The 25,896-nt window shown below is 43.2% G+C and overlaps 2 protein-coding genes across 5 annotated transcripts; both read left to right on the top strand.

Moving 5' to 3' along the window:
• Window positions 1-954: 954 nt before the first annotated feature.
• sp5a (Sp5 transcription factor a) lies at window positions 955-8,722 on the top strand. 2 transcript variants are annotated; one of them, XR_015102195.1, is made up of 4 exons: window positions 955-1,334; window positions 1,938-3,080; window positions 7,564-7,629; window positions 8,588-8,722. XR_015102195.1 is itself a non-coding variant. In XM_086123238.1 (2 exons), the coding sequence occupies exons 1-2, from the start codon at window positions 1,284-1,286 to the stop codon at window positions 3,003-3,005; spliced, it is 1,119 nt and encodes a 372-aa protein (XP_085979364.1). In that variant the 5' UTR covers window positions 956-1,283; the 3' UTR covers window positions 3,006-3,719. The 2 variants fall into 2 exon arrangements, 1 of the variants encoding a protein (XP_085979364.1); XM_086123238.1 differs by lacking the exons at window positions 7,564-7,629; window positions 8,588-8,722 and having other exon boundaries at window positions 956-1,334; window positions 1,938-3,719.
• Window positions 8,723-10,605: 1,883 nt separating this feature from the next.
• Window positions 10,606-21,529, top strand: LOC147198415 (glutamate decarboxylase 1-like). Of its 3 annotated transcripts, XM_086123237.1 has the most exons (17): window positions 10,606-10,737; window positions 10,803-10,886; window positions 12,464-12,526; window positions 13,191-13,349; window positions 14,764-15,006; window positions 15,109-15,199; window positions 15,670-15,782; window positions 15,915-16,030; window positions 16,120-16,199; window positions 16,319-16,373; window positions 17,326-17,442; window positions 17,538-17,602; window positions 18,730-18,808; window positions 18,902-19,051; window positions 19,198-19,305; window positions 20,083-20,172; window positions 20,308-21,529. In XM_086123237.1, the coding sequence occupies exons 3-17, from the start codon at window positions 12,514-12,516 to the stop codon at window positions 20,479-20,481; spliced, it is 1,653 nt and encodes a 550-aa protein (XP_085979363.1). In that variant the 5' UTR covers window positions 10,606-10,737; window positions 10,803-10,886; window positions 12,464-12,513; the 3' UTR covers window positions 20,482-21,529. The 3 variants fall into 3 exon arrangements, with proteins under 3 accessions (XP_085979363.1, XP_085979360.1, XP_085979361.1); XM_086123234.1 differs by lacking the exon at window positions 10,606-10,737 and having other exon boundaries at window positions 10,762-10,886; XM_086123235.1 differs by lacking the exons at window positions 10,606-10,737; window positions 10,803-10,886 and adding an exon at window positions 11,377-11,512.
• Window positions 21,530-25,896: the final 4,367 nt, after the last annotated feature.

Genomic DNA, 25,896 nt, shown 5'->3' with positions numbered 1-25,896 from the left:
ATCAAAGTAATTGACACAAACCTAAAAAGGCATGTCATTGCCTGTGGATAGATCAGGACTGTCGCAAAGCACGACTTTTGTCTAAATGAAGCTCCTCGTCGCATCTCAACATAGTTCCTTGCCACCAACATGCCACAAGATGGCGACAAAGCAGTGTTTTTCATTTTCAAAATGATTGTCCTCAATTCATCTCCACATAGTGGCTTCGCGCCGAGATACCACAAGTTGGCGTGCTTGTGAATATTTCCATTCATCCAGGATATTTCATTCTTTGGGCATACACAGGTTAACTGTACTTCTGCCATCTAGTGGATTTATTTGTTCTCCGTGTCACTGTATGCCACCGGCATGGACGCACATATGTCGTTTTTTGGGAGGGGGGTTTTATTATTATTATTTTTCTGACCAGTTAAGCGAAACTGGCTGATGTTCCACAGCACTCTTGAGGGGATTCGCTGGATTCCGGAGTAGAAAATGAAAGAATGACTTCGTAAAACATCTTGAAAGTGATTTTTAAAAACAAAAAACCACGATTGAATCGACTGAAGTGTAAAACAGCGCACTGGAACAGAGACGCCGATGCCGAAGAGATGAAAAAAGTCGTGGCGTCGAGTCACTTGATGTATCCCCCATCGAGTTCTCGGAGATCTCCCGAGATAACAATGTCACATTGTGGCTCGGAGTTCTACTACAAATCCTTAATTACAAAAAGCGGATCAGATGACTCATGTGGCCAACGGTGGGCTCTCCGGGGCGGCATGTGGGGGGGCTTTGATGGGGGGAAAATCCAATTATTTGTCTATATACATTTCCCACATAGTGATTACTTCATTAATTGTCCCGCCTTTATCTCCTCCCTCCCCCGCCTCCCCTTGCTAATAATCAGCTCTTTTATCCCGCACCACAAACACAACCATAGCAGCTTTGTGGATTCAAAGGATTTGCTTGCTTCTCTCAGAGAGCCGCCATTCTTTGATGATTGGACAGCAGCAAACTTCAAAGTCTGCCATCTTATTTGTGAGTGGCTGGCAGCCCACCAAAGTGCTTATCACCTTCTCTCAAGTGATCCGCCGCCGCCGCGTCAGATAGTGCGAGGAGATCCACCGGAGAGGAAGGCGGTCGCGTCAGAGGGCTCGCTCCAAACTGACGGGGTTTTTTTTTGTTTTGTTTTGGGGGTTTTTAGCCTCTTTTACCACCGATGCGCACACTTTTTTTTGAATTAAAAGACGCTTTTTGGGAAGCGCGTTTTTATTGCGCGTTTGTTGTCCGGGCGGAGGAGGACCATGGCAGCTGTGGCCGTTCTGCGGAACGAGACGCTTCACGCTTTTCTGCAGGTTCGTTTGGGACAACTTTGGGGACACTTTTTCCAGCTTAAAAAAAAAGTGATTCGTTTTTTAAAATATGTTTTAATGGCTCTAACTATCGTAAGAGACCTGAGAGTAAAAGAAAGAATCTAACTTTTAGGAGGAGATCAGCAAAAAAAAAAAAAAATCAGCTCTGGCAGGATCGTTCAACAGGTACACTTGCCGAGAACGAGTTGTTCAAAATCGGCATTTTACGATGCATGATCGTCTTAAAGTATTTTTCAACCACACGACGTCTTAAAGAATTGCACATTTGGCCTCATGTGTTGTTGAAAGAGGCTTTGAGCCAAACAATATGGTTACCTTTAGTTGACGGTGGTGCCAGAGTTGTTTTTAATCCTTTATTTTTAAAGTAAGATCAATTCTGCTTAATGTGAGGCCGAGGTGTCACAGTATGGATGGTTTTTATTTAGTTTGCGGTGTCCGTCTTAAAAAAAAAGTTCTATTGCTAATATTTGGGTTACCTCATTCCACAAATGAAGCAACTGACAACAGAAAAAAGTGGTGGTGTCCCTCTTGAAGTGCCCTGGTCAAGTTTCTCCCCCACTGAAAAGTCTCTCTCGCACATTGCAGGACCGCACCCCCAACTCTTCCCCGGAGAACTGCAAGCACTCCCCGCTGGCTCTCCTGGCCGCCACCTGTAACCGCATCGGGCATCATCATCATCATCATCATCATCACCACCACCCGCCGGGTTCCAGCCCGCCCGACTTCCTCCAGGTCCCCTACGACGCCACCACGCTGGGCTCGCCCTCGCGCTTGTTCCACCCGTGGACTAACGAGGCCAGCCCGCAGAGCAACTCCACTTTCGGACTATCCTCCAAGCCCCAACCGCTCGGCTCGTTCGGCTCCCCGCACGAGTTGCCCCTCACCCCGCCCGCCGACCCCGGTTACCCGTATGACTTCTCGCCGGTGAAGATGCTGCCGTGCTCCATGCAGTCGGCCCGCCCGCCCACCTACGTGCCGGCGGTCAGCTACGCGGCGCCCGCCCCCATCCCGCCCGCCATGCCCACGTTCGTAACGGGCCACGCGGGACAGAGACAGCTGTCCCCCAACCCGGCCGAGGACATCCCGTGGTGGAGCCTGCAGCAGGGCAACCACGTGGGCCACGCGCACCGCTTCCAGCTGCAGCGGGGCCTGGTGCTGCACGGCCACACGGCCGACTTCGCCCAGTACCAGACGCAAATCGCCGCTCTCCTGCACACCAAGTCGCCCCTGACCACCGCGCGCCGCTGCCGGAGGTGCCGCTGCCCCAACTGCCAGTCGGCGGCCACCTCCGGCGGCGGCGACGAGCCCGGCAAGAAGAAGCAACACGTGTGCCACATCCCGGGCTGCGGCAAGGTTTACGGCAAGACGTCGCACCTGAAGGCGCACCTGAGGTGGCACTCGGGCGAAAGGCCCTTCGTGTGCAATTGGCTCTTCTGCGGCAAGAGCTTCACGCGCTCGGACGAGCTCCAGAGACACCTGAGGACTCACACGGGCGAGAAGCGCTTCGTGTGCCCGGACTGCTGCAAGAGGTTCATGCGGAGCGACCACCTGGCCAAGCACGTCAAGACGCACCAGAACAAGAGGAGCAAGTGCGCCGACAAGGCGTCGGTGGAGCACGTCAAGAGAGAGGACTCGAGGAATCATTTCTTGTGACCCTCATGTTCAAAACGCCACCAAAAAAAACCCAAAAAAACAAGTCATTAGTGCAATACTTTTTTTGAAGGAGGGGTGAGTTCTTTTTCTTCTATCACTGCAACGTTTCTGGCCGTGTTGTGCGTTTATGACCGCAGAGATGTTTTAAAATCACGACACCATTAGAGAGCCTCTTAACTCATTCACTCCCAAAGACGTTTTTAAACGTCTTTTCAGACTTGGTCCAGAATTGGCTGGTACTGAATGAGTTAAGCGGAAGACTTCTGTAAATATATTTAATAGCTTTTGTCGAATGAAAGTGTAAAGTTTTTTGCTCCCCGGGGACGTGTTTTTTCCAGCATGCTCTTGACAAAGTTTGCTATTGTTATCGCCTCAGTACAATGTGAGAATAAAGAATATAACATTTTTTCCGTATGTCCGTAGAATTCATTCACCGCACCGTTAGTCGCGCGAAGATTTCTCCCGTTTTCAACTTAGTTCAACTTTTTCACAGGGCGCTTTGAAGTCGTGCTGACAACAAAACAAGTTTCGTTTTGAGTGCATTGCGGTGTCTGTTGTTGAAATATGTCAGAAGACGGATCGGCTCGACCACAATAGAATCCAATTTAAATGGAATTAAATAGCATGTCTTGATTAAGATGATGCTTTTGTCGAATGTTCTGATGGATCGACAAGCGCTCATGTTTCACAGTCCCATTCAAAAGTTGTCAATATTACCTGCACTTAAAACTGCTGGGCCAAGAAAAAAAAGGGAGGGGGACACAAATGGGCTGACCTACTTCTCAGGTCAGCTGGACCTATCTTTCTGTTTTGTTTTGTTTTTACAAAACAATGCAGAAAGTTGGGTCAAATTGACCCAAGTAGCAGGTCAGTGCATCCTTGGCCCAAATTGGGTCCTTTTTGACGCCGGCATGTTTCAGAGTGTGCGTAAAGGCACAGTGTGCTGCCCAAGCACTTGTAAGAAATGTTCTGTAAGAGGTCAGAATGTGACGAAACTCTCGCAGAAAGAATTCACTTTGAATTTGGGCAAAGACGCGAAATGATGACATGCATTGTTGGGCTACATCATCGAACACAAAATACACATTTGAGATATACGAGTACTAAACGACGCACAAATGTTACTTTCCCAACCGTCACTTTTCAGTTCGTTGTTTTTTTGACCCAGCACCTGGAAAAGTGCTGCGTTAAAAACTTTTCATAACCCATAGTGGGTTATTTTTAACACAAGAATTGATTTCATTCAAATCATGTTGCGTGACTGCATCACATTTTCTGAGGTGGCTGAAAAAAGGTGTGCACTTTAAATTAGCTTTAGATTTATGCACCCTTGGCCGAGAGGTTAACTCTGTACGCGTATGAAGTCTTTTTACCATGACTCATTGTATGTGTGAAAATTTGCCCAAGCATTTGAATTTCCATTTCGCAAATGCAATCGCAGCCTTTTTGAGTGCATGCCGGAGTTGCCTTTCGTTCCACCGGTCTTGCGTCCTTGGAGAAACTCGTGCAAACTGTTGAAATGTCATCTCTTCTTTGCCTCAACAGCGCCCCTCTCAGCATGTGGTCGCAATAGCTCAAGGAAATGAGTTGGTAAAACTGTTGCTTGACTTGACTATCTTTCAGCTGTAATTTTTCACTGTGCTACATGAAAGACGCACTGCCCAAATACAGTTCACAAGTATAATGTATTTAATGTTTTTCAAACTTTTTTTGCTCCCAAACATTTAGGTTACAAAAAAAGTGTATCCACAATATATTTGAATTGAATATTTTCCGATATTTAAGGGCAGTGCTTGTGTTCTAACTGTCGATAATGTGGCAAAGATGTGGTTTTTAATGACCACTACGATGCCACTACATGTAAGTGTTGGTCACTACACATCATGACGGTACTAGGTGGACTAGGCTTTTTTTTAGGTGGTACCAGGTTTAAAAACATTCAGAACCAAAGTGAAATGTATTATAAAGCAATTCAAGGAGAAACATAAGAGGACAGGACCAAAAAAATGTGTAAACCACACGTTGATAAAACAGATGGAACTAATTAATTGCAGTTCCATGCATTTCAATGGGAAACATTACCTTGGTTTACAAACGCGGTCAGGGAATGAAATACAGTAATCCCTCGTTTATCACGGGGGTTACGTTCCAAAAAGAACCAGTGATAAGTGAAATCCGTGAAGTAGGATTTATTTAAAAAAAAAAAAAAATTGAGAAGGATGAAATTTCAAATGTGCTGTACAACACATTTGACAATCCATCTGCAATCGTAATTATAATGCATTTGAATCATATTTTCTTACATTGTCTTCTTGTGGTCAAGGGTGTGGCCTCATGAGAAGAAAGAAAGAGACAGCACTCAAGTTGGCCCCGTATAGCAAACCAATGTCCTCTCATCTCTGCCCTGGAGTGAAAATGGCAGGAAATAGCCCTGAGTTCCACATAAGACGGACTGGAGCCTCCAGCAGGAACCCTAAACAAAACTTTAAACCCTAAAAAGCAGACAGAGTGAACTTTTATCGCCAAAATAATTTTGCCATCACTCAATTTTGTTTCGAACGCTCACTCCATTGATACTACAAGCAAAATGAAATAAATCTGTCTGTAAATATCTCAGGAAAAGCCTACTAGAACATCTCAAACGCAATGGGGGGTGGGGGGGGATCAGAGGCATTTTTAATTGTGTGCAGGTGTCTGTTGAATGCTGACTCCCGTTTAACAAGGACTTGAATGCGATCCGAGCCACATCTGCAGTTATAGGTGGGTGTGCACACTTATGCAACCATGTCATTTCAGTTATTTTTGCTATGATCATAGAAACACTCGGAATTTCGCAATGATCTGCCAGAACACGGTGAAACGAAAACCTCTGTGAGCATTATTATCGTAGTCAAGGCAGGAGTTCTTTTTTTTTTGTACTGGTTATCATCCACACGCAGGGTTTGAATTAGATTTAGTTTTCATTTTGTTTTGACTTTTTTTTTAATTCAGTCAGATTCACTTAGTTTTTAGAGCAGGTTTAATAGTTAAAAAAAATTTTTTTTGAACAACCTTAATTTTAGTGTTTTTTTTAAAATTATGGAGTATTAGTTAGGTACAATATTTTAAATAAGGTCTCAAAATTTTGTGTAACAAAGTCCCAAAAACTAATTCTTTTTTTTTCCAAGCACTTTCTTTTATTGACACAAATGTGTTTTCAATTGTGGTTTGTCTTTTTTTTGTGTTCAGTTTTCAACAACATACAGACTGCGTACTTAGTGGCGTGTCCTGCCAATCAACACACACTGTTTCATAAAGCGCCCAGATGTTGAAATATCGCCCGACAACCCATTTCTCGGCGCATCCTCTTTTGTTTTGTAAAACCTGCTACTTTGACGACAGTCAAATAAATCCAAATCTGGTGATGAAATGATATTTCAGCAGCCAAATTGTACGAAGACTAGTAGATGAAAACACATTAAACAGTAAATTATAGCGCCGATGGGAGCAATCAGGTTTTTTTTAAACTTCCTGAGATTGCATTCTGTCATGAGCAATGGCGAGAATAGATTTGCAGTGTAGAAAAAAAAATGAACACCCGTCTTCAATGTTATCAGGCAGTACAGTGACACCTAAAAAAAGAAAGAGGGGGGGAGGGGGGCCACAAAGGGAAACCCTCCCAACTGTAACATTTTTCTCCAAATATTCTGATCCTATTATGCAGGCCGGCCTATGGATAGATATGTCGAAGGCAGGTGGACTCACCCGGCTAAGAAAAGGCTTTGTTTGCCCGTGATTTCACATCCTTGTCCAATAAAAGCAGCATTCTCCGTCACCTTGGGGGGGGGGGGCTTAATTCCTGACTCCTCCTATGGCGCGGCTTTAACTGGATTTTGTCAAATTTAACGAAAGATCTTCAGAGGGGAGATTTCCTTCCGTAAGTTCTGAGGAGGCCCGTTATTATTTTTTTTTCTTTTCTTCTTCTTTTGATTCTTTTGATCAAAATCATCACAACCCCAATTTGCATCAAATCGTAGCGGAGGAATTCCATTCGCCGCTCGACTTATTCTGTGGTCCAATCAAGGTGACCCTTTCATCACTTTACACCGACAATTTATATTTATGGTCAGTTCGGAAATCACTTCTGTTATTTGTGTCCTTTACAGTTTTGTATAGGTATAAAAAGTCTACACACCCCTGCTTGAATGCTAGATTTTTATCCTGCAATAAAAATTGAGGATATAATTTCACCACTTTTGCTACCCACAAGTTGACCACAACTCTATTGATTTTTGTTTTAAACATCTTTTGTGGAGGGGAAGTGAAAATAAACAACTGAAAAATAAATAAGTAGATTTCGGAAGTGTGCACACCCTCTTATTAGTGGCTGTGTTTAGAAATAATAGCACATACCTCCCACAATTTAAAGTACTTCTGATTAATAACCTCAAAATGAAGTTCAGATGTTCTAGTGGGCTTTTCCTGATATTTGTTGTTTGTTTTTCCTTTTCTATTTTTGTTAACAGTGACTACTCTTTTGAACTGCTCATAATTCCTTCCACTTTCTCTTCGGCCCCAGTTTAACATGAAGAAGAAAAAAAAACACCCCAAAGCATGATGCTTCCACCGCCATGCTCCACTGCAGGTAAGGTGTTCTCGTAGTGATAAGCAATGTTGTGTTTGTGCCAAATATACCTTTTGCAATTCTAGCCAAAAATTTCAACCTTGGTTTGATTAGACCATAACACATTTTGCCGCATTTGGGGGATTGTGTTGTTGTAGATTTTGAACTGGGACATTAGACGAGGGTGGGGCGGGTGAATTATGAGTAGTTTGAAATCGCAGTCAGTGTTGGCACCAAACCTTTTGCACTTGCAAATTCACCTCTTCGCTTATTTTAGGGGAACCTATCCCCCCATGAGTCACTGAAAAAACTGGAAAAACTCAATCAACTCCTCTTTATGCTCAGGCCAAAGCAATTATCTGTTAGTTTGGCGCCATCTTGTGGCACTTTGTTGAAATGAGTTTAGGGTCTTCGTTTAGTCAAAAGTTTCTTGTGCCAAGGAACTAAGTTGAAGTGAGTTGAGGCGCTCCAATTAGACACGGGCAGTGTTTCGTCGCTATCTTGCGCCATGTTGGTGCCAAGCAAGTACAGTATGTTGAAGTGAGTTGAAGAGCTTCAATGAGACAAAAGTAGTGCTCTGCTGCTATCTTGTGACATCTTTAGGGTATTACAAAACAGGGGTATCATCTTGGTTCCCTATCCCCCCGAGAAATTGCAAGGGACCGTTACTGACAGAAGTCCATAAAATATATTTTGGATTTCTTTCGTGGGGCCCGAGATTCCTGGTTGCCATCCCTTGAGCAAGGTACTGTTTTCTGCGTTCACAGCTGAGTAGCTACTGTAGCTCCATGTTACTAGTTCTTGAGGACCTGATCTCGAGGTACACGTGCCGTCTGCTGATTTATTTCATTCTCACGGCTCCATTTGGATTGTGCCCCATCTTGTGGACGTTTTTGTGCAGCTCCTGAAATGAGACAGAAATGGACTCAACCTCGCTTTTCTTTCCTTTTGTTTTCTTTTTCTTTTTCTTTTCTTCCAGCGGCAGAGAGACCGACAGATAAGAGACTGATTGGTTCCGGTGGCAGCCTTTTAACAACAACAACAACAACAAAAAAGCCTCCTGACGGGATGGCCGGTGAGGTGGCGTGATGCGCTCGACTGGACAAAAACAACAGCAAAAAAAAAAAAAAGGTCAGGGAGCCAGTAGGCACACGCAACCTGGGTTCGATGAAGGGTTAAGTGGTTCAAACAGACGATGACTAGTAGTGATGAGGGCTTTGTCGGCTGTGTTACAATCAACAATGTCACATATATTTGACATAATCGCGTTGGTCTCACGGGTTCGGCATGACCTTCCCCTGATGAAAGTACGCACGGAAGCTAGTCCCCCACCATCACCCCCTCCCTCATACATTCCCTTGTTTCACCGTCTTCATTGTTTATGTCTTGTGACCTGTTGTAACTGTCATATGCTTGTGCAGGAATTTTTTGCCTCACTCAAATTATCCTCAAATGAGGGTAGTTCGCGCGTGGGGTTTTTTTTCTCCCCCTCTCCCTCCCTTGTTTCTTTCTGACTTTCGGGTTGAGTGAACGCTGGCGCGTTTTGGCTGCCGCTGCTCAACCCGTATTGTTTTGTGTTTTTTGTTATTGTAAAGTGTCCTTGGGTGTCTTGAAAGGCGCTTATAAATAAAATCTATTATTATATGTTAACAACAACAGTAAGTGACATATGAATTCATATGACCGATTTGTATCGCCATCAATTAAAGTTGTTCAGGGCCTTAAGCGGGACTCTTGCCATCAATTTGGAGGCATGAATTGGTCCGAGGCTGCGCTGTGGTCCGACTGAGTATGTTCCAGTCCGGAGGTCCCCCCGATTCAAATCTCGGGCCCTCCTGAGTGGACTTAGCGTGTTCTCTGGGATACACTCAAGCTTCCTCCCGCATTCCTAAAGCATGTGTCTATTCAGATTCGTTGAAGACTTGCAAATTGGCCACAGGCCTTGAGATACAAGCACAATGATAAAGTGTAACCTGACAACATGATATAAGTATAGACCATTCCTGTGCCTTTTCTAACCATAACCAGTACCTATTTGTACGACTTGGTTGAATTATGAACCCTGTAGGGTCCATCTCAATATGTTAGACCACGCGGAACAAAATTGGACCCTGGAGTAATCTTTCTTCTGAGGGTCTACAATGAGAATTTAGGGCTTAGCATGTGCGCAGTCGACCAATTCTGCGACATGTATGCTCCCAGAGGAAAAAAAAATGAACGTCAAGGGGCCGAAAATAGAATTATTGCCTGTGTGTCACCTCGTGGCTGTGGAGCTGTCCGGTGCTGAAAACACAACCGAAGCCTTAAAAAGTCGATTTATTGCGTCACTGGAGTGCTCTCAACACTTTCCAGCGCGTCTTACGCGTGGATGACAGCGTTCCACATTCAGGGCTCTATTAATAATTAGTACCACTTGAGGACGGGCGGTCGGATGAGTGGAATGAAGAGAGGCCGTAACACATCGGTGTGCAGCGAGAGATGATTGGAAGTTAGGCGAAGTTATGTATTTCCGACAAATATTGCATCGTTGTGCAACTACCTTTGGCCTGTGACGTAACAGCGACAAGCCAAGCAGAAATGCGCCATCCACTCGTTTGGAAGAAGGGACGGAATGGCCGACGAAAGGGTTGGTGGCGCGCTGGTTGATATTTGGTTGCTTACTGCCATCTAGCGGACACTTTAATAGGGACACTCGACAATGTCTCTGGAATGACTTTAAAGTGGGAACAAGCACGTCCCAAATCCGATAAGCAACGATGACGTCATCTGAAACAAAAAAAAGCGCGTGATCGTTTCTGGAATACTAAAGGCTTTTGATAGTATTGGGGGAGGTGGGGGTGAGGGGGGGGGGGTACGAAATAGTAAGCGATTGAAGGATAGATTGTGGCTATATGTCATTTTCTTTTTCTTCTTTAAATGCTCCTCCTCACTCAACTCACACACACCATCCTCCCCCCCCCCCTCTCTTTTCACATGTGTTGCTCCACCAGCATCAAACTTGAGGTCCGTGACGGGGACTCGGAGGAGAGCATCAATTGCCCCTCTCCAAAAGAAAAAAAAGGGAGAAAGTCTCACTGAGCTCAGAAGAAGAGAGAGAGAGAGAGACCCACGCAGAGCAAGGACGCGAAGGTAAGACAAACTCCCGACCAAGGTTGGAATGACTCGTCATTCGTGGGCTTAAATGTCAACTCCAGCCCGGACAAGGTCACCTTGCGTGGCATCGCACGAGTGGAGGAGCTCAAGTCGACTTTGGACTGCGCCTCGTCGTCACATCAACGGTGAGTGCGTGCGCACGCCAACTCGAGGAAATTATTTGTGCACGTGCTGTAACAGGTGGGGGGGCATCGAACTCCCTTTAAAAATGGATCGGATACGGTTTGTGCCCAGTTTGCTCGATCAATAATTGAAACGGTGTGTTATTATTTTTTTATTTGAAACATGAAGGATGCACGTTGGCTTTGTTAATAGAATATTGGCCCAGTTGCGTTTTAATCAAACACTAGATTATAAAACGTCTGCGGGATTTTTTTTTTGTACGCACACAATGCAACACCAACGAGTGGTGTAATTTGAAAAATCATTTGTTTTATCATATAGTTGAATCAAAACAACACGTGGATTTTCTTCTCTCCCGACCAGTGAATCGTTCCTCTCTTTTTGGATAGCCGCCCCATCAAAAAAAAAGACTTTTTTTTTTTAAGCGAGAAAGAAAACGTGGATATATATTTTTTTGTTGTTGGGTTTTTTTTCTTCTTTTGGTTTTTGGGGAGTGGGGGGGGGGGGGGGTGGAGAAGCTGAGGACTTTGGCTCGGAGTCTGCTCTGGATTGATGGCGTCTGCACCGTCCTCCTCTTCCGATGGCGATCCGGATCCCAACGCGACAAATTTACGGCCAGCGGGCTCAAGTAGGTGCACGGCAGATAAAAGGCGATTTCACGCGTGTTACTGAGGCCGATTTCGTGGGTCATTCATCATTTCCATTGGGGGGGGCTGGGTGGAGAGGGAGGTGGCGAAATGGGTTTCTTTGCTGCATTACGGACCCGCTGGACATTATTATTATTAGTCGTATTATTATTATTATTGCTGTTTTGTTGTTGTTCCGTCTGCCCGTGTGGCAAGCGGCCGCATGGATGCATGCATGGAAAGAGACCCTAAAGTGGCAATTAATTGAGCCATATTAAATTGGCCTTAATGGAACACTTGAACATTTGCAGCCCGAGGAAATATTTCCAAGAACAAAACAAGACTAGTGAATAGCATGCGTGTTCCTGCCATTAAACAACAACAAAAAAAACGAACTGTGTGTGTTTGTGGGTTTTTTTGGGCTACATTTAAAAAATAATAATTATGGGGTGGATGTGTATTTTAAATGTTTCATATAGAATTTATTATAATTGCGACACCCTGGTCCAAACCGCTGAGCACAGGCCACTGATTTGTGTAATGATCCGAAGCAGAGGGTTAAAATGTGAATTCGCTGTTGTTCGCACCCAACCACCTCCACTACGAAATTGCTCTTTTTTTTTCTTTTTTTTTAGGGGAGGGGGGGGTTACCATTTGATGGCCCCTCCCCTTCTCTCCGGTGGCTGCGAGTCCGCGATAAGGCACCGGTGTTGTCTTGCACCTTTTTTTTTTTTTTACTCGATGCCATTTTAAAGCTGAGAGATAATTAATTTCAAGTTAAATTAGGTCATGGAGGGGTTAAGTGTGAAGGGCCCACGGGGAACCATCGAACGGCTGAAATCACCCAAGATGTGTCCGTTTATCCTGACTTGTTATCGCCATTTTTTGCATGTTGATAAAATGCCATATTTGCTCTGTCAATTTATTGCGCTGACTATTTTCTCTGCATTTAGGCTACGACGCTTGGTGCGGAGTTGCTCATGGATGTACAAAAAAATTAGGAATGAAGATTTGTGGTAAGCCTGCAAAAATGAATTCTATACTTTTTTTTGGGGGGGGGGGCTTACATCAGAATGCGCACCAAATGATCGATTAAGTTCTATATCGCTGTTGAGTGCAAGCTGATGAAATAAAAGGAAGGAATTAGCGATGGATTTTACGATGTACTCCCCGAGAGTCAATTTCAGCCCCCCCGATGCGAGCTGACACATCCCATAATAGTGACTGCCACGCACCGGTGGGCTGGAACACTTTTTGACCGACACGTTCCGCTGCTTTCATCACGACCGTTTAATTAGCCGGCGGTCTTCATCTGCATCATAAAAGACCACATTAAAAAAAAAAAAAAAAAAAAAGGACCATCAATAGATTTGCACCAAACAAAATCTCCAAAGGAACTGCGCGCGCTATTCAGATTGTAATTCTTTGATTTATGAACAGCTTTTGGTGGGCGATCTGGGATCTGCTGCGTTGAAGACTCAAATGCGAAGCTTGACTACGAATTGACGGCAGCGGTTTGTTTATAAGCTGCTGACGTCATCGTGCCCCCTCCCCTCCTCCTCTCCCGGCCCACAATAAGGGGCCCTCCTCATCGAAAAGGGCCCCGAGAGGAGGACACGAGTTGAAAAGCACCAAATTGGAGTATTTTCCATCATGTAAACATGCTGCGGACTGTGTTAGGTTTCCTGCAGAAGAACAACAGCGTGGAGGACCGGAGCAGGTTCGCCGGCTCGTTCAAGGAGCGCGCGGCCAGGAGCCTCATGCTCGCGGGCGACAACGGCGGCGGGGGCGCGCGCTTCACGCGCACGGAGACGGACTTCTCCAACCTGTTTGCCAGAGGTAGGGACACCTGCAGCCTTAAATATAAAACGAAAAGGGATTATTATTATTTTTTTTTTTACTGTCGGTTCTATACAGAACCCATTTCGATAACTTGCCATGACGGGGAAAAATGCACACAAAATAGCATCCAATAGGGTTGTAAATAGCACTTATTTTCATGATCAATTAATCTGTCAACTATTTTGCCGATGAATCAAGGAATGGGATTACAAATGACTTTTTTTCCCCCTCTATTAAAAAATAAGACATTCTTTAAAATTGACGGCGCCGAAAAAGGAATTAGGATTTGGTTACTGGTTTAATAAAAAGTCAGAAAATGGGAAAAAATGTTGATCATTGTTTTCCATTTAAGATCACGTACTAAGTATTTCTACTTTGGTACATTTCAACACTGGCCTTCCTAAAATACACTGGCAGGCCAAATTATCTTGCACGAGCTGATGCCGTGAAATCGCCCTGTGTGGGTATGATAATGTACTTTTGATTGACACTTCCAGGAAGATATTTCGAAAGCAATGTGTTTTTTATGATGGGTGTTGCTTGCGTTCGTGCCAAACTTGACTGCTGTCATGAGATGGGCAAACTTTTACAAACGCTTAATGCAATGCAGTTCTACACCACGGAAATGTCAGATGAATTCAAAAAGTATCTTCGTAAAGCCTTTTTTTTTTTGGAGGGGGAGGTGATCTTATTAAATTCTGCAAGTGTACGTAACGTTCTGTAAACAATAGTGAACAGACCAATCTTATTTTTGGTGGAGAAATATATTTGAATTTGAGCATCATGCACATTTCTTGAAAGAAAGTTATGGACTTCTTGACTTTTGATGTGAACACATTAAGTGTCTATTACAGGGATTTTTTTTTAAAGAAGTGTGTAGGTATCACCAGTGGGACTCAGGCTCCCTCTAGTGGCATGGGAAAGAATCACTGCCCAATTACACTTCAGTTGTATTTAACTTGGAAGTACAAAGATGTGTCATGTTGCCATGGTAAAAAATAGTCACCATTCCTAGATTTGCTTCTGTTCTGAAAATATTGTGGTAAAACCAAGGTTAAACCTTTTACCCATAAGAAAGTGTCAGGAAAAGCTTTATCGGAAGGTCTTAGCCCTCAATTAACATGAGCTTGACCGGGATCGGTTCATTCTAGTGATGAGGGTGTGCACACTTATGCAACCACATTGTTTTTATTTTTAATTTCCTATCTCAAAAAGGTCACATTCATGGTGTAGTACATTTTAAAATGATTTATCTGGGTCTCTTTTTCTATATCACAAGAACCTGACATTTAACAGGGGTGTGCACACTTTTTATTTTTATGATATTAAAAGTTGCAGGAATAAAACCGAATCTCCCATCTTCGTATTTAGTACGTTCTATTATGGAGACAACAGTTGAGTTCTTTTGCAGAGCTGTTACCTGCCAAAAATGGAGAAGAGCCCACCATGCAGTTCTTGCTGGAGGTGGTGGAAATCCTCACCAACTACATCCGGAAAACCTTTGACAGGTCCACCAAGGTCCTGGACTTCCACCACCCGCACCAGCTGTTGGAGGGCATGGAAGGCTTCAACCTGGAGCTCTCGGACCAGCCCGAGTCCCTGGAGCAGATCCTGGTGGACTGTCGGGATACTCTAAAGTATGGTGTGAGGACAGGTGAGGGGGTGGAGGGGGGGGGGGGGACAAAGAGGCCCCAAGGAGCTCAGTTGTTCGAGCGGTATTTACTTTGATGGTGTTTTTGGATTGGTCAATGTGCAGGTCATCCCAGGTTCTTCAACCAGCTCTCCACTGGGTTAGACATTGTCGGCTTGGCAGGAGAGTGGCTCACCTCGACGGCCAACACCAACATGTAAGCCTTTTCCGAATAGAATTGGATATGAAATCAACATTTTCCATTGAAATGAATGGAAACGTCAAGAATCCGTTTCAGCCGTTCACCACAACAGCCTCAAAAATTGTAACATGTTTCCGAATAACAAAAACAGCACTTATTGTACTGTATAAAAAAAAACTGACAGTCATAACATTAGGAAATAGAATGTCCAGGCACACTGGCAAACAATTTGTGCTCACAATCACACCAAGGGATAATTTCGAATGTTCCATTGACCTGCCACGCACGTTTTGGGAATGTGGGAGGAAACCGGAGTACCCAGAGAAAACCCATGCAGGCACGGGGAGCACCAATAATGATAACCTGTAAGCTGATAACATGATAAGCTGTCCACTGCAGTAACCGTTGTCCCTGCAAGGGTTAAAAAAATAAATAAATTAAGTCTTAAATTAAAATTAAGTCCACCCCCATTTTCTCCGTCACAGGTTCACCTATGAGATCGCGCCCGTCTTCGTCCTGATGGAGCAGCTGACACTGAAAAAGATGCGAGAATTCATCGGCTGGCCCGAGGGGGAGGGGGATGGAATATTTTCTCCAGGTAAGAGCGCAGCGCCAACTCTGATGAGTGAGCCAATGCGCTCGTGTCACACTTGATTGGACGCGCTGTTGTCAGCCACGTGCGCCGTCGTGTAGCGATGGCCGCTGAGAGAGCCCATCTGGTTTCCTGCAGGAGGAGCCATCTCCAACATGTACGGTGTGATGATTGCACGTTACAAGTTCTTCCCTGAGGTGAAAAGCAAAGGCATGGCAGCTGCACCTCGACTGGTCCTCTTCACCTCTGAGCATGTTCGTTCAACACTGCCGGCCGGGAAAGACTTTTTTTTTCCTGTCGTGTTTTTGCGCATGAAATGCTGATTGAGACTTTCTTCTGGCAGAGCCACTACTCAATCAAAAAGGCCAGTGCAGCATTGGGCTTTGGGACTGAGAACTTGATTCTGCTCAGCACAGATGAGAGGTTGCGATTTTTTTTTCTTGTATTGAGATGGATATTGGAAGTCAGACATTGGTGTTCAAATAGTTTGTGATTTTCTGAGCTATCTTAACGATTGTTGACGAGTGAATTTTCTTTTCCAGAGGAAGAGTCATTCCTGCTGATTTGGAAGCCAAAGTAATCGAAGCCAAGCAAAAGGTGAAGACAAAAAAAAAAAAAAGTTAGGAGATAGGAGATTATGGAAATGGAATTACAGTAAATAGGGATAGTAAAAAACAAAAAATAGAAAAATGTTGTCGATGTTAAGAGCATACGCAGTAAATAGACACCAAACTATGATGCCCAAAACACTTTAGTATCATTTCAAACTCATCTTCCAACATGCTCTTGAGAAAAAAAAATGCAGAGAAAAAACAGCATCGACTCAACGAAACAAACACAAGTCCGCTTAGCTTAATGCTAACAAACAATTTAAAGCACCATTGACGGGCTAACGAATCGCAGCGGTGGTACTGCGTTCTAACCGTTTAAGCAACTGGTATTTGAACACAAACGGTGGCGCAAAACACGTCGACAGAGTATATAACAATCCTCACAGGCATATCGTCTTAAAATCTTCAATGGATGTATTCGGCATTACTCATTTGCAAATTTTCCCCGATGGATATGATCAGATTTTTTTCCTACGCGCCGTCATTGGTATCCATCTGTGATTGTAGCAGCAATATAAAAAAAGCAAAGCATACTTGTTGGTGTAATTCTGTAGATAGATGACAGCAGTTGGACCTCCTCAGTTCAGTTCGACATCTACTCCCAGAATAGTTTGATCAAATTCAAAATTGCTCCGTTCACTGTATTTTGCTTCAAGTGTACAATGAGGCATTCGTCCACAGTGTGCTGCACAGTTTTCCAGGGCAAGCGAGGTTATATTAATAACGCTTCTGTCCGCTCACATGTGAGGCTCCTGCGGAGAAAAGTGCTGCAAGTCATTCTTCAAGGCAAAGTGATGTGAGGGCTGGAGGGGAGGGGGCGGCGGGGGGGGGGGGGGCGTATCTGCAGAGAGCAGGAGTGCATTATTAGCCAAATGCTCCATCCCGCCTCTCTGATGTCAGGGAAGGAACATCATTACCGACGTGCGGTTCCCTTCCAGGGCTTCGTCCCCATGTATGTGAATGCCACGGCCGGCACCACCGTCTACGGGGCCTTCGATCCGATCAACGAAATCGCTGACATCTGTGAAAAATACAACATGTGGCTTCATGTGGACGTAAGGGATTGTTCCGTCATATAAGTGTGAAATTAATATTTGAATGTATGTGTTCTCACTCCTGGAAAAAAAACAACAACAACAAATGTGTGCAGGGTGCATGGGGAGGAGGTTTGCTCATGTCGAGGAAGCACAGACACAAGCTGAATGGAGTCGAGAGGTGCGGTATAACAATTCACTGGGAGAGGGAGCACGATACAAAATTTAGGACTGAAAGTCTTGTCGCCCCCCCCCCCCCAAAAAAATGATTTAATGTACTATTTCAAAGATGTTGTAGAAAAAGAAATTGTGCAAATCAAACATGTCACGACCAAAGTGCTGATCCGATTACATTATATCCAATTTTTACAACACTGGAGATGGGCGATGACAGATAGCAGGTATCGAGTCAATAGCGGACTTATTTTAAGTTATCGGGTCCTCATTAAGGCTGCCGATACCAGTCGCCGATACTTAAGGCAAAAAATAAAAAAATTAAAAAAGCAGACATTGAGTAAGGCCCCCTCAGCCGTAATTGGCTCGACTGCGACATATTGCGTGAAATGAAATGGATGAAGTTTGTAAAATTTCTGGTTCCAGGGTAAGGCTCGTACTTTTCATTCGGTATTCTACGTAAATATAAATGAAGCAAATTAAAGGGAGTTAGTTAGGAACAAATGTTGCTTTTACTGAAAAAGTCTTTCAAAGAGGTAATTTTGTCCCAAGAGCAGACAACTCAGAGAAAAGTGTCAAAGATTTTCCAGCCACCTGATCGCGACCAACGTTGGCAAAAATCATTGAAACAGTAACACCAACCTCGTTGAACGATCAGTTTCATGACATCGCCTTTCGCGGACTTTTCACACAATTATCATATTTTACGGTCACTTTCGAGTGACTTAAAAAGAAACGCCGGGCTCTGACGAGTTTCTGATGACATCATCCCGCATTGGCTCATGATTGGCTGACATTATCTGCCGTAAAATCCGTCCGGCACTGGCCGGTTTGTGAACTAAAACCTCTTATTTTTGCAGCGTAAAGAAACGCCACATCATCAAGTATTTGCACTTTCTTACTTCCTGCCACGGGTTCCCTTGCGATCAGAGCGCCTTGTTGTTCGAAGAAAATCCAACAAAATTCACCTGAGATTAAGCGGCACCCAACCGCAAACATCCGGCAGGGTTCGTAAACAACCCCGCATGAAATTTGCCCTCTCGCGTGCATCGCAAGGTTTAGCCACGATTGATTGGGGGAAAACGGGGAAAACCGAGCGGGAGTCTTTAGCTGTTGGGTCTATGATGTGTGCAGAGCCAACTCGGTCACGTGGAACCCCCATAAGATGATGGGAGTGCCACTGCAGTGTTCCGCCATACTGGTCAGAGAAAAGGTCAGATTTCTGTTTTGCGCCGGCTTGTCTTGCACATTCCCAGACTTTTTGTACCTTTTGAGGAGGCTTAATTGTCACTCTCGGCGCTTGCAGGGCTTATTACAAGGCTGCAACTCCATGTGCGCCGGCTACCTCTTCCAGCCGGACAAGCAGTACGACGTGGCGTACGACACCGGGGACAAGGCCATTCAGTGCGGTCGCCATGTTGATATTTTCAAGTTCTGGCTCATGTGGAAGGCAAAGGTAACCCGCTTGCTTACCGCGTGGCGTGGAAGTGAGCACACGGTCAGCGTGTTGCAGCTCCGTTTCAGAAGAATCCGGGAGAGCTTCTGGTGTCCGTCATGTGAAAGACACTCATCTACTTTTTTTTTTTTTCTGACCTTTAAAAGGGAACGGTGGGATTCGAACAACATATCGACAAGTGTCTGGAACTGTCGTCATACCTTTATGACAAAATCAAAGGCAGAGAAGGCTTCGAGATGGTTTTCGACACAGAGGTGAGATCATTCAGAGTCTTGTATTATTTTGTCATTTTATGTTAACTTTTCTTTCGATGGCGGTGCGGGCACCCGCAGCGGCTCCTCTTGTTGTATGTTGTGAGAGGGAAGAAATTTCATCTGTGCTGTATACAGCACATTTGACAAAGTTGTACTTGGATACTTGATTCCTTTAACTACAACATTAATGAGAGTACGGGGTGTCCCAAAAGTCACTACGCACTTTTTTTTTTCCCTCACACGGAAATCATTAGTGACAATACTTTAAGTGTTGTGCTGGTGCGAAAATTGGCTTTCCCGCATTCCCCCCCCCCAAAAAGAAAGAAGCGTTCACAGAGCTAATTGTCCCTTGTAATGTCGCGCAAGTGAAAGATAGAAGTCAAAACAATACAGCAAAATTATTTTCTCACGATGATGTGCTCATTAACTCATTCAGTACCAACCAATTCTGGACCAAGTCTGAAAAGACGTTTAAAAACGTCTTTGGGAGTGAATGAGTTAATATTGTTGCCATGAAGGGCAATAATTCATATTTGCAAGTTGTTTCAATTAATTAAAAACTGAATTACTGTTTTAGGGCCCCAAAAATACAAGTTGTGTTGTTGTTTTCAAATTGTGTACATTGATAATATTGTAAACAGTTTACTTACCCTGCATCATAACATTTTGCCCCTCCCCCTGTAGCAAAACTGTGAGTTTCTGTTCCAGGGTACCTCATGTCGCGTTCCCTGTGAGCGCATATCAGCTTTTATTATAAATGGTCCTTTCTCTTATCAGCCGCAGCACACCAACGTCTGCTTCTGGTACCTTCCGCCGAGCCTGCGCGGCATGCCAGCTGGTAAAGAGAGACAAGAGAGGTTGCACAAGGTAACCACTGCTTGAAAATTCACTCAGCACATTCATTTGCGAGATTTACGTCGAATGATTCCCAAGATGCATTTGTGATCGGCTTTGTAGGTTGCACTACATTTTATAACATTTGGGTGTGATTTCCTCCTAAAGGTGGCCCCAAAGATCAAGGCCATGATGATGGAGTCCGGCACCACGATGGTGGGCTACCAGCCTCAAGGGGAGAGGGTCAACTTCTTCCGCATGGTCATCTCCAACGCGGCTGCGACGGGTTCCGATATCGACTTCCTGGTGGAGGAAATCGAACGACTCGGGCGGGATTTATAAGAGACCCGTGCGCACCGCGAAATGTACAACTTCATATACACCGGAGGTCACATCATTAGGTACGCCCGCACAATCTGATGAGCTCCCCAGACAAGCACTCCCTGCATCAAAAAGGTCAACAAAAAGTTTGGGGGCCGGTTCTCATGACATGGTGTACGTAATGTTATGGCCTGCGATTTCGATTGAAAGTGTGAAGCATTTGCGCTTAGCGACTGATGAGTGACCACCAATTTGTCATGTATTCTATGCAGAATAGTTTAGAAGACTGAACGAAGGTAAAAAAAAAAAAGAGCACAACCTTCTAGCATTGACGTGTAAGTTATGCATTGCACAGCAAATACGTACCTGTGTGTTGATGGACCATGTTGTTTATGTCATGCTCAAATCAATCATTCCCTTGGTGGTGATTTAAGTATAAACAGTATGGCGGAGTCAATGTAACATGTATTGTACTTATTATGGCGGTCTTTTTAGATATTGTATTGGATATAGTACTGTTACAAAATATACGTTTTACGGTGACCAAACATTAAATGTAAATCAACCGTACTCTGTCGAAGATGTAATCGCGTTATTTCTCTTTTTTTATAGCTCAATGTTTTGGCTTTTCATGAGTCTTTTATGTGCTTTAGTGAACCAAAGATGGGTTGAGTTCCATTAACGGACGTGTTTATTGCCCTGACAGATAAAATCACATTTATAGAATATTTTAACTGTGCAATACGTGTTGTGCTTAACTGTGCAAAGCCGTTTTTTTTTTGGGGGGGGGAGAAAAGCACAATGCTACAATGCTAGCGACAACGATTGTTGATTTGTCCGAGTGGCAACCACATTGCGCAACATGCTGGCCAAAGTCACTCTTTTCTGTGGAGACCTTAAGCAGTATTTATCCTGAAGAATTTAGCGTGTACATTGTTTGCTGTTGTAATAAGAACCAAATAACATTCCGGGATCAGATGAAATGTCAGTGTCGGCACTTTAACGTCTCATTTCCAGAGTATTACTGTTGTAACCACAGTTCTAATAAAGATGTGACCTGTCAAGCATCTATGGGGACGTATTTTTCATCTTACAACACTGAAGTTATTAGTTAGGAATAATATGATGGTTATTGGGATTGATGTGATGATTACACTGGTCAACAGAAAATTTGAATCAGAGATGGTTTTATGCGGCCTTACACGTAGATTTGACGCCAATTTAAAAAATGTCTTAACTTTTTTTCCCAGCACATCAGGTTACTTAAGATATTTTGTTTTTGGTTTTTAAGTTTGACCGGTAAAAATTTGCGCAATACCGGTTTTACCGTTTGTAGTAAATGAAAGCTGTGACGTTTCATTAAAAAAAAAAGACCTGTTGCTAATCCTAACCCTCTATTCATCAATATGACTAAATATATTATGATATTAAATATGATATTCTAATTATGAAAACTTGATGTGCTAGAGAAAAACCAAGGGCAGATTCGGAATCACGGCATACAAATATCACCTAGAAAAGTTCACTTGCATCTTTCATTAAAAATGTAGTAAAATTGTTGACCAGTGTTGTGATGATCACATTTGCATTCCATATTTGCCATTCGTTAAAAGTGCGTTTGGTTCTTTTGTCATAATAAGGGTTAGCAGCTACAAAACTTACAACACAAAATTTACTAACTGTCCAGCTAGCTAGGACGGACTAGACTCTAGCTAGCTTACTAGCAAAATCTTTTTTTGAAATCATCTCAAATATGCTAAATGAAATCGCTGACCCCGTTGTAAACACATTCGACATTTTTTTTCAGATGTCCAAGTACGTTCTGTAAACAAATACAAGCAAAGTGAGTTTATTTCCATGGAGTTTAGGCCAAATTGCAGAGAAAAGAAATTCTGCTCTTCTGCTTTAAGACAGCGCCCCCTTCTGTCCTTACTCGTGCAAGAGCATGAGACAGTTTATTCTTTTTTCCCTGGGTGAGCCTATTTGGTGGCTGTGCCTGGCTGCGTTTTATTTTTGGACACTGGAGCGTTAGATGGACTGGTTGCCTGTGTGGCTCCTCTCCCATCCTCCCTCCTCCAGACAACACTTTGTTTTATGGTTGAGCGCCGCGATCATTACGAGCCTGCTGTCCCCAACTGCTTTTTGTACTTACACGAGCACAGTAAAACTCACCAAAAAAAAAGAAGTTGATTTGGTTTATGTCTAAAAACGTGTAAAGTAATCACTAAACCATTGAGTCAATTTTTCATGATGCATCATTTTCGGTTTTTGCCGAGCAGCATTTCATGTTGGTTTTTTTTATAGTGTAATCGGAAGCCAAATCTATCAAATTAATGATCTACAATCCTCAATTAATTGGTTTGCTCAAGCCAGTGAAATAAAAGGAAGATGACGTGGGAGTTTGCATGATGCTTCTTCGCCTTGAGTCTCTGGAGGGCTGCCTGCTGAACACCAGACCGTGAAACGTTTATCTGCTCCTGCAGCAGTCTGCTCGCCCTCAGTTTTGCAGCAGCAGCACAGGAAATAATTTATACAAGCAAAGTGAGGGGGGAAAAGGTTTGTTTGGTGATTTATATTTTTGTTCCAGGTGTAAGTCATTTTCGGTTGCCATTACGTTTTGTTTTTCAACCAAACAGACAAAGCCCAGGTAAGAGAGGACTACTTTAACGTACTGGTCCTAAAACAACCAAGAACTTTTTGAAGATCGGCCCTGCTAGCTTATTACTAACATACAAATACCATTGACATGCTAACAATTAGCATTGGTAGTTGCAGTGTTGGAACCGTTTAAGCAACGGAAATCTGAGCACAAATGTGGAGCAACACATGTTGGCAGACTGTCACAATACTGAGAAAACGACCGTGTATAGTAAGGCGTTTTGAGCCGAAAAAAACGACCATGTATAGTACGCGGTTTTTAGCCGAAAGAAATCCAACCGTTTTTAGCCGAAAAACACGACCATGTATAGTAATGCATTTTACGCCGAAAAAAACGACCATGTATAGTAAGGCGTTTTTAGCCGAAAAACACGACCATGTATAGTAAGGCGTTTTTAGCCGAAAAATACGACCATGTGAAGTAAGGCGTTTTTAGCCGAAAAACACGACCATGTATAGTAAGGCGTTTTTAGCCGAAAAATACGACCATGTGAAGTAAGGCGTTTTTAGCCGAAAAACACGACCATGTATAGTAATGCATTTTACGCCGAAAAAAACGACCATGTATAGTAAGGCGTTTTTCGTCGAAAAAAACGACCATGTATAGTAAGGCATTTTTAGCCGAAAAACACGACCATGTATAGTAAGGCGTTTTTAGCCGAAAAAAACAACCGTTTTTAGCCGAAAAAACGACTATGTATAGTAAGGCGTTTTTAGCCCCCCCAAAAAATGACCATGTATAGTAAGGCGTTTTTCGTCGAAAAAAACGACCATGTATAGTAAGGCGTTTTTAGCCGAAAAACACGACCATGTATAGTAAGGCGTTTTTTGCCGAAAAATACGACCATGTGAAGTAAGGCATTTTTAGCCGAAAAAAACGACCATGTATAGTAAGGCGTTTTTAGCCGAAAAAACCCCAACCGTTTTTAGCCGAAAAAACGACCATGTATAGTAAGGCGTTTTTAGCCCCCCAAAAAACGACCATGTATAGTAAGGCGTTTTTCGTCGAAAAAAAACGACCATGTATAGTAAGGCGTTTTTTCCGAAAAAAACGACCATGTATAGTAAGGCATTTTAGCCGAAAAACACGATCATGTATAGTAAGGCGTTTTTAGCCGAAAAATACGACCATGTATAGTAAGACGTTTTTAGCCGAAAAACATGACCATGTATAGTAAGGCGTTTTTAGCCGAAAAATACGACCATGTATAGTAAGGCATTTTGAGCCGAAAAAAAGGACCATGTATATAGTAAGGCGTTTTTTCCGAAAAATAAAGATCATGTATAGTAAGGCGTTTTTAGCCGAAAAACACGACCATGTATAGTAAGGCGTTTTTAGCCGAAAAATACGACCATGTGTAGTAAAACGTTTTTAGCCGAAAAACACGACCATGTATAGGAAGGCGTTTTTAGCCGAAAAACACGACTATGTATAGTAAGGCGTTTTTAGCCGAAAAAACGACCATGTATAGTAAGGCGTTTTTAGCCCCCCAAAAAACGACCATGTATAGTAAGGCGTTTTTCGTCGAAAAAAAACGACCATGTATAGTAAGCCGTTTTTTCCGAAAAAAACGACCATGTATAGTAAGGCGTTTTAGCCGAAAAACACGATAATGTATAGTAAGGCGTTTTTTCCGAAAAAAAAAACGACCATGTATAGTAAGACGTTTTTAGCCGAAAAACACGACCATGTATAGTAAGGCGTTTTTAGCCGAAAAATACGACCATGTGTAGTAAAACGTTTTTAGCCGAAAAACACGACCATGTATAGGAAGGCGTTTTTAGCCGAAAAACACGACCATGTATAGTAAGGCATTTTTAGCCCCCCCAAAAAACGACCATGTATAGTCAGGCGTTTTTAGCCGAAAAAAACGACCATGTATAGTAAGGCGTTTTTAGCCGAAAAACACGACCATGTATAGTAAGGCGTTTTTAGCCGAAAAATACGACCATGTGTAGTAAAACATTTTTAGCCGAAAAGCACGACCATGTATAGTAAGGCGTTTTTAGCCCAAAAACACGACCATGTATAGTAAGGCGTTTTTAGCCCAAAAAAACGACCATGTATATATAGTAAGGCATTTTTCATCGAAAAAAACGACCATGTGTAGTAAGGCGCTTTTTCCGAAAAAAAACGACCATGTATAGTAAGGCGTTTTTGGCCGAAAAAAAACGACCATGTATAGTAAGGCGTTTTTAGCTGAAAAAAACCACCATGTATAGTAAGGCGTTTTTTGCCGAAAAATATGACCATGTATAGTAAGGCATTTTTAGCCGAAAAAAAACCCGACCATGTACAGTAAGGCGTTTTTAGCCGAACAAAACGACCATGTATAGTAAGGCGTTTTGAGCCGAAAAAAAACAACCGTTTTTAGCCGAAAAAAACGACCATGTATTGTAAGGCGTTTTGAGCCGAAAAAAAGAACCATGTATAGTAAGGCGTTTTTAGCTGAAAAAAAAACGACCATGTATAGTAAGGCGTTTTTAGTCGAAAAAAAACAACCATGTATAGTAAGGCGTTTTTAGTCAAAAAAAACGACGATGTATAGTAAGGCGTTTTTGGCCGAAAAAAAACGACCATGTATAGTAAGACGTTTTTAGCTGAAAGAAACCACCATGTATAGTAAGGCGTTTTTTGCCGAAAAATATGACCATGTATAGTAAGGCATTTTTAGCCGAAAAAAAACCCGACCATGTACAGTAAGGCGTTTTTAGCCGAACAAAACGACCATGTGTAGTAAGGCGTTTTGAGCCGAAAAAAACGACCATGTATTGTAA

The sequence above is a fragment of the Hippocampus guttulatus genome, chromosome 11 (assembly GCF_054856545.1).
Source record: "Hippocampus guttulatus isolate MCC_2025c chromosome 11, RoL_Hgut_1.0, whole genome shotgun sequence".
Classification (NCBI taxonomy): Eukaryota; Metazoa; Chordata; class Actinopteri; order Syngnathiformes; family Syngnathidae; genus Hippocampus; species Hippocampus guttulatus.
Note: the sequence above shows the minus strand (reverse complement) of the source record. Positions and strands in the feature narration are given on the sequence as shown.

Excerpts from the sequence above, each read along its gene's own strand:
- sp5a (XM_086123238.1), top strand. The coding sequence starts at position 1,284 with ATGGCAGCTGTGGCCGTTCTGCGGAACGAGACGCTTCACGCTTTTCTG. Across the intron at positions 1,335-1,937 it reads CGCTTCACGCTTTTCTGCAG|GACCGCACCCCCAACTCTTC; the intron begins GTTCGTTTGGGA and ends CGCACATTGCAG.
- LOC147198415 (XM_086123234.1), top strand. The coding sequence starts at position 10,790 with ATGTCAACTCCAGCCCGGACAAGGTCACCTTGCGTGGCATCGCACGAG. Across the intron at positions 12,527-13,190 it reads ATTAGGAATGAAGATTTGTG|GTTTCCTGCAGAAGAACAAC; the intron begins GTAAGCCTGCAA and ends GGACTGTGTTAG. Across the intron at positions 19,306-20,082 it reads AGATGGTTTTCGACACAGAG|CCGCAGCACACCAACGTCTG; the intron begins GTGAGATCATTC and ends TTCTCTTATCAG.